The sequence below is a fragment of the Cupressus sempervirens genome, chromosome 2 (genome assembly GCF_028749045.1).
Source record: "Cupressus sempervirens isolate cs-2001-9-10 chromosome 2, ASM2874904v1, whole genome shotgun sequence".
NCBI classification, from domain to species: domain Eukaryota; kingdom Viridiplantae; phylum Streptophyta; class Pinopsida; order Cupressales; family Cupressaceae; genus Cupressus; species Cupressus sempervirens.
Window position 1 is genome coordinate 643844494 of NC_143119.1, and position 16544 is coordinate 643861037.

At 37.7% G+C, this 16544-nt stretch overlaps 1 protein-coding gene across 3 annotated transcripts in view; it reads right to left on the bottom strand.

The window, feature by feature from the left end:
• The window catches only part of LOC149575019 (plasma membrane ATPase-like), a 94361-nt gene that overhangs the window by 47724 nt on the left and 30093 nt on the right, over positions 1 to 16544 (bottom strand). For all 3 annotated transcript variants that reach the window (XM_089814878.1, XM_089814877.1, XM_089814879.1), the window contains exon 11: positions 16324 to 16468. In XM_089814878.1, the coding sequence (XP_089671004.1) occupies positions 16324 to 16468 (145 nt within the window). The remainder of the gene's footprint in view (positions 1 to 16323; positions 16469 to 16544) is intronic.

The following is a 16544-nucleotide window of genomic DNA, read 5'->3' on the forward strand; positions in this document are numbered from 1 at the left end:
AAATGTGAGCTAAAATGACAAATTTTAGGCATTTTTTGCCGAAATGTGCCCTTGAATGGAGTAAAAAATGACGTTTTTTGCATGAAATCTCAATGTTTAATGCTTGGAAACACTTAGATTATCAAAAACGACCCTAAAGGAGAAGATTTGAAGAAATTTCATGGAAGAATCCAAGCAAAATCACCAAAAATGTGTTCTTGAGGGCCAAATGCATGAAGGTTTTTCAAAAACGGGTTTTTGAAGATCAAAAGTGTTCGAGAGCAAAACGCACCTTTTGGAGGTGTATGCATATATTAAAAATGCTACATTAAGCAAAACGTACCATTTAGAGGTCATTACATGTTTTAAAAAGATGTAATCAGCTCTCCCAAGGAAAAAATGCACCTTTTAGATGCATATGCATGTTTTTAAAACATGGTTTTTGCCCAAAAACGGGTTTTGGAGGTGTTATTACATGTCTTTGGTGCAAAATGCATCTTTTTGTTGTAAAGACATGTTTAAGTTATATGCATATGCAACTCAAGGCAAAAGCTCACATTTTTTGTGCATATGCATATAACACATGTAGCTCAACTTTTTGATGTCATTGCACCTTTCACGTGAATTTACATGCAATAGCATCAAAAAGGTCCACTTTAAAGTGATTTGCACTTTTAAGTTGAGTTTTACATGCAATAGCATCAAAAAGGTCCACTTTTAGATGTAGAAGCACATTTAATTTATCCATTTAAGCACATGTCAATTTAATTTTAATAAAATATTACTTAAATGGGACAAATTATATTTGCATTATCATACTAACAATATAACATGTAAATATCACTTAATAAGTAATATTTATTAGAGCATTTGATTTAACTATCAAAAATTAAATTGAACTATATAGTTAATATAGTCACTTAAGTGAAAAATCAAAAAATAAACTCAATTTAAAAATATAACATAAAGTGCACTATAGTTACTTTAAGTGAAAATTTAAATGATAAAATAATTTTAAAACATAATATAAAGTGAATTTAAGTTATCTTTTTCAAAAAGTGAATGTCAAATTAAAAATATAACATGATATTTTTAATTCATGCAATTGCATCAAAAAGGTCCACTTGTTGGGCACTAAAATGGTCACATCTTTTGACTGACAACTTCGATTAAGCCCCAAGTTAGATCAAATCAAAGGAGAAACTAAAAGCAATGATTTGAGCAAAATTAGAGGACTAAAAACCAAGAAACACACACTAAAAAAATGAAGAAAAGGACAATGAAGACCTCAAAAATTAAGCATAGGCTCGACAATTAACAAAAAGGAAAAGACTTGACAAAAGCCTTCCCTAAAAGAATTTGCTATGTGAATTGGAGTTGATTGATTCATCAGCATTAAGTAATCAAATAACAAATTCAACTTGGAGAAATGTGAAACTAGTTTGAAAAAATTCCGTACTATTACCTGCATTTTATGGTGACAAAACGCTGGACAACACCATACTCCCTTATATTGTACGTAAGAAGAATCTTGATGTCTCTCCCTAACTACTTCTCAACATGAGCCTTGAAGGCCAAAAATGTATTACTTCACTCTTGTGACCAAGAAACTAGACCCAAGTTTAGCATGAAAAATCATCACTCTGAATCACTTCAAGAACAAATGTTTCCCTCCAAGACTTCCCCTTGTCAAACTTCTCTTCAGGATACATTCCCACTTCACAACCTTAACATACACCCTCTCAATACTTGACTTGATGTAGACCATTGATCATATCCTTGTTGCTAAGTCGCTAAAGATAGTGATAGTTGAGATGTCCCTTTCATGCCAAAGTTTACTTTGTGAATTTGAGTGTGTCAACAAGGCATGTGAAGGAGACTTACACACAAAGTGAGAAAAGGAAAAAAAACCTTGTGCCATGATTAGCTTTGCCTATTGCTACCATAGGATCATCCTTAATATTTGTCACTACAACTAAATCAAGAAGGAACTCAACTTTATTTCCACCTCCATAGTGAGTGATTTCGTAAATTGAAAGGAGATTGGTCCTAATGTTTGGAACATAGAGAACATCTTTGAAAACTCCATTTTCCAGCTCAACTTCCACTTTTCCTTCAACTTCCGCTCGTGTATCATCTCTTACATAGATGTGAGGTACTTCAAATGGTTTCGAAGAGAACAATTGCTACTTAGAAGCCCTCATATGATGTGTGATACTCAAATCAATAAACTATTCCTTTGAATTAGTTGTACTTGCCACCAATGATTGCCCTTTACCTTTTGAAGTGGAAGTTATTGACTCATTTTCCTTGTAGGCACTTGGCAAATCAATATGGTTCTTCTTCATTATGTTTGTCAGCTCATAAATTTGTTTCTTGTGGCATTGATACTTGGCTTCTTGCAATATGCAAAGAAATGTTTCTCCCACTTCTTGGAATTGTTCCCCTATAATGTCCCCAATTTTAGCAGGTTCCTGCAGTTGGTCAGGTCAATTCACCATTGCGACCCTCGTTAGCTAACAGTAGGATTTGAGGGTCTTAGTTGTGTGGTTATAGGCTTTCCAGTAGCCTATGGTGTATTTTGGCTCCGTTTGAGGGACTTACTATTTATAGTAAGTCAATCTATTAGTTCTGATGAGCTCAATTGAATCAGAGGAGTTGGAGGATGCTCTCAGTTTTTATTTCGAGCTTCCAATTTGGGCTCCAAGAATCTAGGACGGAGCGTCTATTTATAGTAAGTCACCCCCTCAGGTTCATTCAATGACTTTCCTCATCAAGATCACTTTAGTGTTGTCAAATTTCGATTATGATGCTTCTTCAATTGTTTTCGCAAGAAGGTGAATTACTATTATTATTCATCTAAATACGCTAAGGTTGCTATTTTTGTTAGTGTTGGTTGGTCACCTTAGTATCATAGCTCGTTGGAACCGGGACAAAAAAATTTAAATCATGGGAACTAGAAACAATGGCCTTACATTTCAAAATTTGAAATTATGGTGGAAAAGGTCATTTTCGGAGCCAAAAGCAATTAATAAATTAGTTTATAGTGGCACTTTATTGTGTTTTAATGTTGTGTGTGGAAAGCTTCTTAAGCGAAGTTCATTTGGGAAACTTTGTGCCATTTGAAGATTATAAATATGAGCCCATTTGATGAGTAAAGCATCCGATTGATTATTTTCTTTTGTTGCCTGCGAAAAGTTTCTAAGTTTGCCGATTTCTTTGCCCTTCCTGAAGTATAAGGATTTGGAATTAAGAAGTGCCTAGTAATTCACAGCCGAGGTATTGTGAATTAATTCTGAGAATTGTCTTAATTAAATTATAGTATTTCCTGATTGTTATGTACTGTACCTGGCAATTTCATTGTGGTTGAAGAATTTGTGATTTCGAACGCCATAATTGTCTACTGTTTGGCATGGTTAAAGAGGAATGTACTATGGCTGTCATCCCTGTATTCGGCAGCGATTTCAGACTTTGTGGAAGGCTACAATCAATTATTGGGGGGCAGCAATCAAGTTTTAGAGCACTTGCAATTATAAGCGAGGAGCATGTATTTCTGAACCTGCCAGTAAATTGGATTATTTCTTGAGAGCTGCAATCCATATTTCATCTGTTAGAAGTCAATTTCCAGGTTCATTATTACATTCTTGTAAATTTTCCAGAAGTCAATTTTTAAATTGGATATTAGTAGCATTACCATCAATTATAGAATTACTTCTAAATTGTTTAGTGGTGTTCATTTGTCCAAATTGATAAAGACTTAATCAATTAAAACTGTGAGCAGCTGGCTGTGAATTTAAAGCTTTATTTATTCAGTGATAATAATTTGCCTACCAAATGTTCGACAAAATATCAAACCGTCGATTAGAAAAAAGCAAATTGATGTTTGTTAAGGATATAGCCTGTTGAGGGTTTTTACAATGGTATTAGAGTGGTTTTCTGCCAAACTGCAAGAATTGGGCTCAGTCTTTATTTTGTTCGGTGCTAACTTTGAAGATTTTTCATCAATAGAGGTTGGCGGAGAGCTTGTATGATGCCTCGACTATTGAGAGGGCAGCGAGGTATATGTACCTATATTTAGTATGGCACCTACTAACCCCATCCGTAGTGTTGATAATGGACTCATTTCACAGAGATTAGTAGATGTGTCAGTACCTTTGGTGGATAGTGGCATTGAGCTTCAACCGATTGACGCTCCTAGAGTTGTTGCAGCTAGTGCAAAGATATTTGATGCAGTTGTTACTACTGACAGTTTTGGCTCTCTCAAGGAGAGGATTATTATTGGAGATTTGTATGTGAGTTATCATAGTGTTGCTCTAGTACAGGAGACAACTGCTTCCTCAAGTGGGACCAATGCATGTATGGAGTCACCCAATTGTGATGTTGGTGATTTGTATATTACAGCGGAGTTAGTAGATGTGGGTTCATGCTCTAGTGTTATTGATTCACAACTTGACATTGAGTCATGTACGCAATATTAGGTGTTAGTATTTGAGGCTTTATTAGGAGATATGGATGCAAATAGTATGGACGCATCTGATGATACATTTGATGATGCTATGAGTTGCACCGGGTACGATATCCCTTGCCAGGTATTAGCTGATGACTCTGAGGAGGTTTTGGATGGGTCCCAGGATCAGTGTTTATAGGATCTATCCTTTAAGGTGGAAGCTGAGACATGTGGGTATATTGATATTGTGAGGGCTTCCATTTCTTCAGATGAGTTGATTGAGGTACATAGTAGTTGTATCTCAGATGCAGAGTTGTGCAAGGTTGATAGCACACATGCAATGTATGATCTTGTGGTGGGCAGTTCTAATTCAGTTTCCTATCACAGTGCAGTTAGTGAGACAAAGAGCTTGCATAGGAGGCAGGGGTTACAAAGGCATCATGTGACTTGTCAGCTGAAGGAGAGTGATAGTGACATTTCTTCAACTCTTGAGCATTATGATGTTATTCGTCAGATGCTAGCTACATTTGGTTGGGATGCTCCTGTGTTAGATGAGCATGGTGATAGTAGCCTTTCCCTAGCAGAAGTTCATACGCTTCGAGAGGCTTTCAAGATCTTGAAGCATAGTTACTCTCAATTAGTTGTCGATAGGGATTACCTTCTAAAGTGGGGTAGCACCTGTTATGAGACGTCAAGGAAAGAAGAGGAGGTAGCTGAGCTTACCCAAGAGCTTGAAGTGACTGTGCACTCTCTTCAGTATACTCAGTTGGCTCTTCAAGAGTCACAGTCACAGTTGCATGAGGTTACTGTGGAGTTAGAGCGGGTACAGTTGACATCAACCCCAAATCCTATTCAGTTACATATTGTGGTTGGTGGTGAGTTTGCTTCCACGGTTGGGGACGAGGGACGTGATGATGTGGCCAAAACATCATTCCAACATAGGGGTGCAGTAGGTACTGAGTAGGTGAGAGCATCAGGGGAGACGAGCTCTCATGGTGATTTGATTCATTCTATCGGAAGCGGATCTATTTCTTCATTTCATACAGCCGGAACCATTGGACAGATGGTAGTACCACATTTTCAGAGGGATCAGTTGTGGGTCGCAGGGGAGCAAGTTGATGCTTCCACATAATTTCTCCTACACAGAGTCCTTCATGGAGTATCTACTAGAGAGTTCAGATGTGAGGGAGGATTCATAGAGTTTCTGAGGGTACTCTCATCCGAGGCTCTCGTGCTATTCAGAGGTTGGTGGCAAAGATTGTAGAGACTTTGTCTACTATGCTTCCCCAGAGGGATTTTGAGGTTGGGTTTGCAGAGAGGGTTGCCCACGATCCTACCCGAACAATAGTTCGAAGTCAAAGATTAGAGTCATCTTCTGATTCCCAGTTTGACGATGATGAGCCCTTGACAGAGATTGGGAGTTTTTATTGGCATTACACTGCGAGGAGTGCTCATCATTTTTCTTTTGACCCATAGGTAGAGGATTTGGTTTCATGTCGGTGTGGGTTGGCTCCAGTTTCATGCCATCCATTATGGGATGGGTTAGCACCATCTTTTGCAAATGGGATTGATAACTGCAAATTAGATCCCTTGCAATATCTACACACCCAGGACAGTTTGGCAGAGGTTAGAGTTGGTGGTAGTGTTTCAAATGCCTTTAGTTGTTACCATCTCCACAGTGCAGTTGGGTGTGAGTATCAGTTTGATGGGGACTTAGGTGTGGACAGAGTTGGTATTTCAGTTGGGTTGAGTTTTGATGAGTTGTTGCCTTCATCAGTGCCTCGGATCAGTTTCCAGATGATTCTGATATTGATGTCTATTATTTGGGTGTTGGTGCTACAGGAGTTGTTTGTACACAGCAGGGATAGTACGCAGTTCTACCTTTGGGATCCAGGTGGATTCTGATGTCCATTTTGCTCTAGGATCGCTTGGGGACAAGCAATCTTAGGAAGGGAGGACTGTAGTGTCCCCATTTTTAGCAGGTTCCTACAATTGGTCAAGTCAGTTCACCATCACAACCCTCGTGAGCTAACAGTAGAACTTGAGGGTCTTAGTCGTGTGGTTATAGGCTTTCCAATAGCCTATGGTGTGTTTTGGCACCATTTGGGGGACTTACTATTTATAGTAAGTCAATCTGTTGATTCCAATGAGCTCAGTTGAGTTAGAGTTGGACGATGCTCTCAGTTTTATTTCAGGCTTCCGGTTTGGGCTCCAAGAATCTTAGAGTCTTTTTATAGTAAGTCACCCCGTCAAGTTCATTCAACATTTTTCATCATCAGGATCACTTTGGTGTTGTCAAATTTCAATTTTGATGCTTCTTCAATTGTTTTCGCAAGATGGTGAATTATTATTATTATTCATCTAAATATGTTTGAGGTTGATATTTTTGTTAGTGTTGTTGGTTGGTTAGCTCAGTATCATAGCTTGTTAGAACCAGGACGAAAAGTTTTAAACCATGGGAACAAGAAACAGTGGCCTTACATATCAGAATTTGAAGTTATGGTGGAAAAGGTCATTTTTGAAGCCAAAAGCAATAAATAAATTAGTTTACAGTGGCACTTTATTATGTTTTAATGTTGTGTGTGGGAAGCTTCTTAAGTGAAGTTCATTTTGGAAACTTTGTGTCATTTGGAAAATATAATGCCAATTGGCTGTAAGTGCATTTTTTCATTTACAATTCATCTATATGCATTTGAAAAGCCAAAAGAGAATTGCATATGCATTTAGTTCTTTCTTAGATATAGTAGCAATCAATTACAAGCTTCTAGATTCCCTTTGATATCATTTCAAGCAAGCATAATCAATATGAAACTCAGAAACAGCAAGTATAGAGATCGTATTGGAAGTGTTTGACAATATTCCTTGACCTACAAATCAACAAGTTGAGGTTCGAATTGACAAGGGATATTACATTGGTACCAAAGTTTGCTTGCAAAGTGTTTGACGAAATATCAAACAACTGAATTAGAGAAGAAATTGGTGTTTGACAAAGTTATAATTGGTAGGGGTTATTACATTGGTATCAGAGCTTGCTTGCAAATTGTTTGACGAAATATCAAACAACTGAATTTGAGAAGAATTTGGCAATGGACAAAGTTATAACCGGTTGGGGTTATTACAACGAGGACATCAAAATAGTTAATCTGAACCATACGGAAAGAATTGCAGCACTAGTACAGCGTGGAGGAACCATCACCCTAGTCGGAAGCCTGAGATGTACGGTCTTTTGTGTACAAGGAACTCTTCAAGGACAAAGGGTCATGGTGATGCTCGATAGCAGAGCCACTCTAAACTTCATAAACTCATCTTTAGTGTTACAAAGAGGTCTACCTGCTGAGACACACACATGATTCCAAGTCAAGGTTGCCAGAGGGACACTCTTTCCCTGTACACACCTTGTTCCCCAACTGAGTATCACCATGGCTAACCACACTATGATGGAGGATTTCTTTATAGTGGACCTCGATGATATGGAGGTTATTCTAGGCATACTATGGATGGAGACACTGAATGAATACACTCAGAGCTTCAAACGGATGGACTTCACTTCTATTGTCAATGGGAAGAAGGTTGTTCTCCGTGGAATGGCCAATGAGCGATCGAAGGAAGTTTCAGCACAGCAAATGGAGGCAATTTTTCAACATGATTACATAGCATGGGCTGTACATTGTTTCATTTCAACAGAACCTATAAAACAACAACAGACACCCCGCCGAGATGATGATCTTCAAAATATTTTGAGTACCCATGATAAGGTTTTTATAGACATTCCTCCCAACATACACCCCATTGCGGGTTTGGACGTACCATCGAGTTGGAAGCTTGCACCAAACCAGTTATCACCATGCCATACCATCATCCCAAAAAATTCAAAGATGAGATCAAGAAGACGATTCAAGAGCTGCTCGAGAAAGGATGGATCTGTCCCAGCTCTAGCCCTTTTGCATCATCAGTGATTTTGTAACAAAGAAGGATGGGACGATGCGCATGTGTGTGGACTATCGTACGCTGAATAAGAAGACAATAAAAAATAGATACCCTATTCCTAGGATCGATGAATTGTTGGATGAGTTGCATGGCGTGATTTATTTTTCCAAAATAGATCTTCATTCTAGATACAATTAGATCCGCATGCGAGAAGAAGACGTGAAGTAAATGGCTTTCCGTTGTCACTATGGGCATTATGAGTTCCTGGTCACGCCGTTCGGATTAACGAATGCACCAGCTACATTTCAGTCTTGGGTGAATCGCATCTTCAACAAACAACTGCATAAGTACTTGCTAGTATTGTTTGATGATATCCTTATTTACAACAAAACTTGGGAAGAACACCTAAAACACTTAAATGAAATCCTTGGGATCATGAAGGCTCAATCCTTGTCAAGGTATTTTTAGTGGCTAATATTTGTCAATTGGCTAATTTTAGAAATTTTTGGCTAGTAATTTGGCTAATAGTTTAAGATTTAACACAACCTAAATCGACATATTTTTATAAATTTTAGCTTTAAAATATTTAAAATCGCTTAATAATTTATTTTATTAAAAAAATTATATTCGAAGATTCGCCATAATTTTCGATATATGATTAGATTTGATTCACCTAAATATGATATATTATTGGAAAAATTAAAATTAATTCACCAATAATTATCATAATTATTAGTTACTTTAGGGATATATCACCAATATTTAGTTTTCACTATTGATTTTAAAATATAATGTAATGATCCTCATACTATTCCATGAGTTAATTCAATTTTCATTTGTAATATTCTATGGTGATTAATGAAATTTCTATTATTACTGAGATTCACCAATATTTTCTATACAAAAATTATGATTCCAAAATAATCGCCAATATAAATAATATTTAAAATAAAAACTTTGAAAGATTCGTGAATAGAAAAAAAAAATTCAAAATAATGAAAGATTCTCCAATATTTGATATCTTTTTTTTGAGGGGGGTTTCTTAAAGATTACCTTGGTCCTTGTTCACCAAGCAATCTAAGTGTGAATTTGAAATGATAGAAATATTATACCTAGTGCACATTGTCAGTAAATATGGAGTGTAGGTCTACCAAAAGCAGATTCAAGCTATCCTGGATTGGCCCCCACCAAAATCACTCTCTGAGTTGCAAAGGTTCTTAGGTCTGTGCAATTACTACCAGAGGTTTGTAAACAGTTTCTCTCAGCTCAGCGGACCATTAACAAATCTAACTAAGAAAGGCTCCTTCCAATGGAATGAAAGGGTGCAAAACACTTTTGATAAGTTAGAAGAAGCAATGAGCACTTGTCTGTTTGTCGCCTTACCCGATTTCACACAACTGTTCATTCTAGAGTGTGATACATCCGGAGAGGAAATTGGTGCGATATTAATGCAAGATAGATACCCTATAGCCCATGAGAGTCAAAAGCTTACAAAAGCAAAGCACCTATATTCCACTTATGACAAAGAGATGTTGGCCATCGTGCATGCACTAACCAAATTCCAGTAGTATCTAGTAGGTGCCAAGTTTGTTTTTCGTACCAATCATAATAGTTTGAGATATTTTCTAGCGGGATCTAAACGAAAGGCAACAAAAATGGGTAAGTAAGATTCAGACTTTTGATTTTGACATTGAATATGTAAAGGGGAAGAACAATGTGGTTGCAAATGCCCTTTCAAGAAAACCTGTCATCTGTTTACTACCTCAGATCTCAACTCACTGGAAAGCACACTTATTGGTGGAATATTCCAAAAACACATTTGCATGTAAGCTAATGGACAGTGACACTCAGGATGACGGATACAAGGAGGTGGATGACATCATTTACTATAAGAATCGGATATACTTGGTGCCTAAATCCAAACTGAAGAAGAAAATCTTGAAGGAAATACACAACTCACCCATGGTTTCTCAAAACCTATAGACAGCTCAGGGAGAGGTTTTCATATAAGGGACTTAAAGGAGATGTATTGCAGTATGTACGGGAATGTGCAAATCTGAACACACTTTACCTACCGGATTACTGCAGCCCTTGCCTATACCACAACGGAAGTGAGAAAGCATCTCTATGGACTTCATCACCGGACTCTCTAAAGTGAAAGGGAAGGATTGTATCTTTGTGGTAGTGGACAGGATGACGAAGTATGCACACTTCTTCGCCATCCGCTCAAACTTTCAAGTCGCACAGGTAGCAGAATTATTTTTCATGGAAGTTTTTTATCTGCACAGGTTACCCCAAAACATTATCAATGACAGAGATGGGCGGTTTATCAATATTTTCTGGACATAATTGTTTCGGTTGGTAGGAACAAAATTATCGCCAAGTACGAGCTACCACCCTCAAACAGACGGACAAACGGAGATTATGAACAAGTGGCTAGAAGGCTACCTCCGGAACTACATTTCGGCACAACAGGAGGCATGGGTCAAATGGATGAATCTAGGAGAATATTGTTACAATACCACTTATCACATGTTCGTTGGGATGGCACCCTTCAAGGCACTATACGAGTACGAACCCCTTTCATTCATCAACATGGTGTTGGGTGGCAGTCGCACACCAAAGGTGAGGGACTGGCTTTAGGGAGGGCAAGACATCCTGAGATGTTTGGAAGAGAACTTACAAAGGGCACAAAATCAACAAAAGATGTATGTCAACAGACACCGGATTGAGAGAAGTTTCAAAGTAGGAGACTTGGTCTATCTCAGACTCCAACCATACAGGCAATCCTCATTGAAGGCAGAAGGGAAAGAAAAATTGAAGCCACGGTTTTATGGCCCTTCTTGTGTAGCTCGCCGCATTGGTGAAGTTGACTATGAGCTGGAATTTCCAGAAGGAAGCCACATTCATAACGTTTTTCATGTCTCCTGCCAGAAGAAAGTTGTGGGACAGAACATCACAGTAACTGCAGACCTTTCGCCGCTCAATGAAGAAGGGAAGCTCATATCGGAACCGGCCGAGATCATTGATGTATGTGAGAAGACCCTACGGAACTGTACTTTAAAGGAATACTTGGTACACTGGAAACACTTGCCATTGGACGACGCGACTTGGGAAGGTGAACACATTCTGCAACATCCAGCATTGCATTTGCTCAAGAACATGCAAAGTTTGGGACAGGAGGACTATAATGTTCCCGTCATAAAATAAATAATTAATCAAACCTTTGTTAATGGGCGGATTGATTTAGTATATCTCGGACCCATTTTTATTTAATTGTTTTTGTGGGTAGGTGTGGCCATCGGCTATCTTTGTAAACCCTCGAAAAGTTCCTCCAACAAGTATTTAAGCACGGCATGTAGGTAGTAGTTGGTAGACATTTTGGATTATTTCTTTGTACTGCAAATTCTTGTTGGAGTTCTGGATTGTTCGCCATTTCGGAAGTGAAAGATCTTCCCTATTTGGCTCTTGCGGTTTCGGTGGGATTCAACCCTCACCCTATTTCGTCAGTGTATTTCTTAGCTTAGATCTGGTAAATCGGAGCATCGTTATTATTTACAAGTTACATAATTTCTGGAATATATTTCCGTTTGGACTACATTAATATCTAATATTGTTTGTGTATTGACAAGAGTGCATTCGGTCTATCTCTGGCATATCGTTTCGGCCTCCAATCCATCACCGTGCAGACACTCCACAACCACCGTACAGCCTCCAGTCCCTTACTGCACAACCACGCCATAGCCACCGTATAGGCATCCACACTAACCATACAGCCTTCAAGGCATTTGCTATACGGCCTCCATAAAAGCACCCTACAGCCCTCCCCCACTACTATACGGTCAAACCTTCATCAATCGGTCAGTCTTTACATCTTCCAGTGCTCACCGTACGGCCTATTCTAGTTACTTTGTATGGCTTCCAAGACCTAGTGTATGCATTATTTGGAGTTGGATTTTGGTGTTCGCCAAACTCACACACAGGCAACCCAGTCTCTAAAGGTGAATCCGACATCGGTACATTACATCCAAATGTTTAATTAAAAACATGCCAACTAGTACTTCAAAGAATTTACACAAATAAAACATGGAGCAATAAAAGAGTATGGCACTAGAGTCCAAAAGATTTCAATTATGATACCAAAAGTATCTCAAAATAGACTTGCCTACCTATTTGTCAAGGCAATAAAAAAATTGCGGCTTAGTAAGTGCCCTTGATCCTATATCACTTGAGGATGCAATCTAAAAGGTAATAAAATTAGACATCAGACCTAAAATGGCCAAATACCACACAAAGAATCAACATCCTAACATTCATATCAAAGCTTTTCATTAAAAGGACGAAGGGCAAAAACCTTTTCTATTACAATGAAAATAGGGAATGCATGTAGAATAAATATATTTCAAGATTAAGGAAAAATGGAATTAGGGCACGTTTGGAATCAAGAAAAACTTAACAAACAATGAGAAGACCTAGAGTATTTTAAACGCAAGGAAGAATGGAGATCGGAACATAAATATGGAAAGGAATGCCAAGCATGTTATATGGAAGCATTGTCCATCAAAAAGGTATAGAAAGGGGAGAAAGAAAATCCTAGCAAAAGAAGAGGAAGCGTGTGGAACTGTAACTGCCATTGCACAAGCCTCCGAACATTGACCCTTTTGAATCCAAGGTATTCTAAAGGGAAAAATATAATTGCCCTTGTAGAGAGTTTAGCCTCCCACAACTTTATAGACAATAATTTAGTCACAAAAATGAAATTGGAAACCAAAGACTTGAAGGTTTTAGAATAGCCATGGCTAGTGGAACTATGGCTCAATGCACCAAACTAATTTCTCAACCACCAGAGATTGCCTTGAGGAAATATTCAACCAAAGAGGATTTTTGTGTAGTAAATCTAGATGCCAATGTAAGCTTGGGCACCCCTTGGATACACTCCTTGGGACAGTTCAGCATAGACCTCACAAAATTAAAACTTTGCTTCCAACATAATAGACAAGAAGTCACTTTAAGAGGATTACCCAACGGAACCTAAGAGTAGTCTCATCCAAAAGGATGGAGAGGATCTTTAGACACGGACAAGGGGAGTGGGATGCACAATGTATGATCCTTGATAAAAACTCCCCAAGGTGAAAAAATCAACATCAATAATCAGCAAATTTCAAATAGACAAAAGAAGCATTTGGTGATATTCCCCTGGGACTTAACCGAAAGAGAGGGTTTGAACATATCATCAAATTGGAAGGAGTAAAACCCATGATAACTACACCTTACAAGCACCTCGAAAGTTCATAGAGGAAATTGAGAAAACCAACAAAGAAAATTTTGAGACAGTTCACATCCAACCCAACTCATCCTTTGGCCTCCTTCGTAGTGTTAGTAAAGAAAAAGGTTGGCACTATGCATATGTGCATAGATTATAGAGCCTTGAACAAAAAGACAATAAAAAACTGCTACATTGGCCCAAGAATTGGCGAGGTAATCGATGAACACCACAAATCAAAATACTTGTCCAAAATTGATCTACGGTCTAGTTACCATCAAATGCGAACGAATAAAGAGGATATTCCAATGACAAGTTTTTGATCCTACATATTGACTTAACCAATGCCCCCACAACATTTCAATCATGCATGTATCATATAAAAAATTGGCTAAAAAGGTTTCTATTAATATTCTACGACATCCTTATTTACAGCAAAGCGTGAAAAGAACATCTTAAACATATTGAGGAAGTTCTAGACATTTTGGAACAAGAATTACTATATACCAAAGCCTCCAAATGTGAATTTGGGGTAGAAGAGATCCTACACCTTGGCTATAAAATCAATGCACAAGGAGTGAGTGTGAATGAGGAAACAATTATAGCCATTAAGGAATGACCACAACCAAGAACTCTAACACATCTAAGAGGCATTGTGGGTCTATGCCATTACTACCCACGATTTGTCAATGGATTTTCTAAACTTTCTGCCCCACTCATAATCTAGATTAAAAAAGGATCCTTCACATGGAAAACAAAAATAAAGCCATTGAGGAATGGCAACAAACAAGAACTCTAACAAATCTAAAAGGCATTGTGGGTTAGGCTGTTATTACTAATGATTTGTCAAAGGGATTTTCTGAACTTCTTGTCCCATTCACTCTTAACCAAAATGGGAGGCTTTGCATGGAATGAAGGGGCTCAACAAATTTTGAGAAACTAAAGAAGATAATGAGCTTGTTCCCCTTCCTAGCCATTGTCAATTTTACATAAGCTTCAAGTTGAAGCGTGATGCTTTTGGGGAAGGCATTTTAGAAATCCTTGTGCAAAACAAACATCCAATGGCACTTGAAAGCCGCAAACTCACCAATGTCGAGAGAAGTTACTCCATCTATAATGAAATGTTAGTCATCATCCACACCCTAACCAAGTTCAGATGGTATTTAGCTTACAGTAAATTCTTTGTTAAAACCAATCATAACACCTTAAGAATTAAAAGGATCAAAACAACAGGATATGGAAATGGGTAAGCAAGATACAAGTTTACGACTTTGATATTAAGTCATAGTTCCAAGAATCACGGCGATTCATGCGATTCGGCGATTCGATTCAAGCCAAAAGATTTTTTGTGAATCGGTGAATTGAATCAGCGATAAAGGGTTTATGAAATAAGTTGCTCACTAAATTTCAAGGATTTTTTTCATTTGCCGATTCGTGGGTGATTTGATTCCAATTCATGGTCAATTCACGATTTGATTCGGCCTTGCCAATTCCAATTCTTGTTACTTTGTATTAAGTACATAAAAGGGCCAAACAATGTCATAGCAAATGCTATGTCATGATGACCCCACTTGAACTCAAGACAAGCATCATATCAAACTAGAAGAACGACATCATTACTGAGTATATCAAGGATCCCCAAGCTAATGGTATCTTAGAAGAAAACTTGCCCAATCAGGAAGAAAAGGTAGTCAAGAACTTATCCTATACAAAAAAGGGGTATCCCTTGTACAAACTTGAAAATGAAAGATGATCATCAAGGAATACCATAACAATTATTTAGCCAATCACCAAGGCTACTACAAAACCTATAAAGAAATAAGGGGAAAATACTCTTGGAAGTGCCTCAAGAAGGATGTCCTTAGACATGTACAAGCATGTATAACATGTCAAAGAAACAAAACCGAACAAAACTACCCAATAGGTCTTCTACAACCTTTCCCCATTAAAAATAAGAATGGGAAAGTGTTCTATGGACTTCATAACCAAATTACTCAAAGCTAAAGGAAAGGATTGTATATATATATATAAAAAGTGGATCACCTAGCTAAGTATGTACATTTGAAAGCAATATCTACCAATTACCAGGCTCTACAAATAGCCAAACTCTCTATCGAGGAATCTTTAGACTACATGGCCTTCCAAGAAAAATTGTTAGTGATAAAGATAGCCAATTCCTTAGCTTATTCTACAAGAGCTCTTGTGGCTAGCAAGGATTGAGCTCGTGCCTACAAGTTATCACTCGTAAACAAACAGACAAATAGAGATTGTTAACAAGTTGGTGGATGGATACTTGAAAGATTGTCACAACCAACGATATGCATGGATAAAATGGTTGTGTCTTAATGAGTATTATTATAACACCACACACCATTTGTCAATCGAAATGACGTCATTCAAGGCATCATAATTTTACGAGGTGACCTTTTCTACCTCATTCTATTTGACACCCAAATTTATAAATCAAAAATACTACAATGATATTTTTTAACAGTATATTTATTTATATATAATACCTTGCTACTTATAAATCATCTACTTTCAATGTCTTCTTACAAAAGAAATCAGTTAACAAACATAGCCCTTAACTCTCTTGCCCACAAGCACTCAAGGCTCATAAATTCAAACACAAACCAGTCATAGATTACAATCTCTGACGGAGAAGAAATTTATAATTAAAACAGCTTAAAATTAAAAAACAACCAACCTGTAATCATCTTGACATTAACTCCCAAAATCAAAGCTCGGCTAATGGTTTCAGCACTATCAACACGTGGTGGGTCAAACAGGGGAAGCACTCCAACAAACTCCCATGGATCTCCTGCACTCTCCTTCCTCTTTTCTGGAACTTGCTGTTCTCAATAATCCCAAAAAGGAGGAAACTAAACATCGTATCTGAAATAGTTACAGAACAGTAAAAGGAAATAG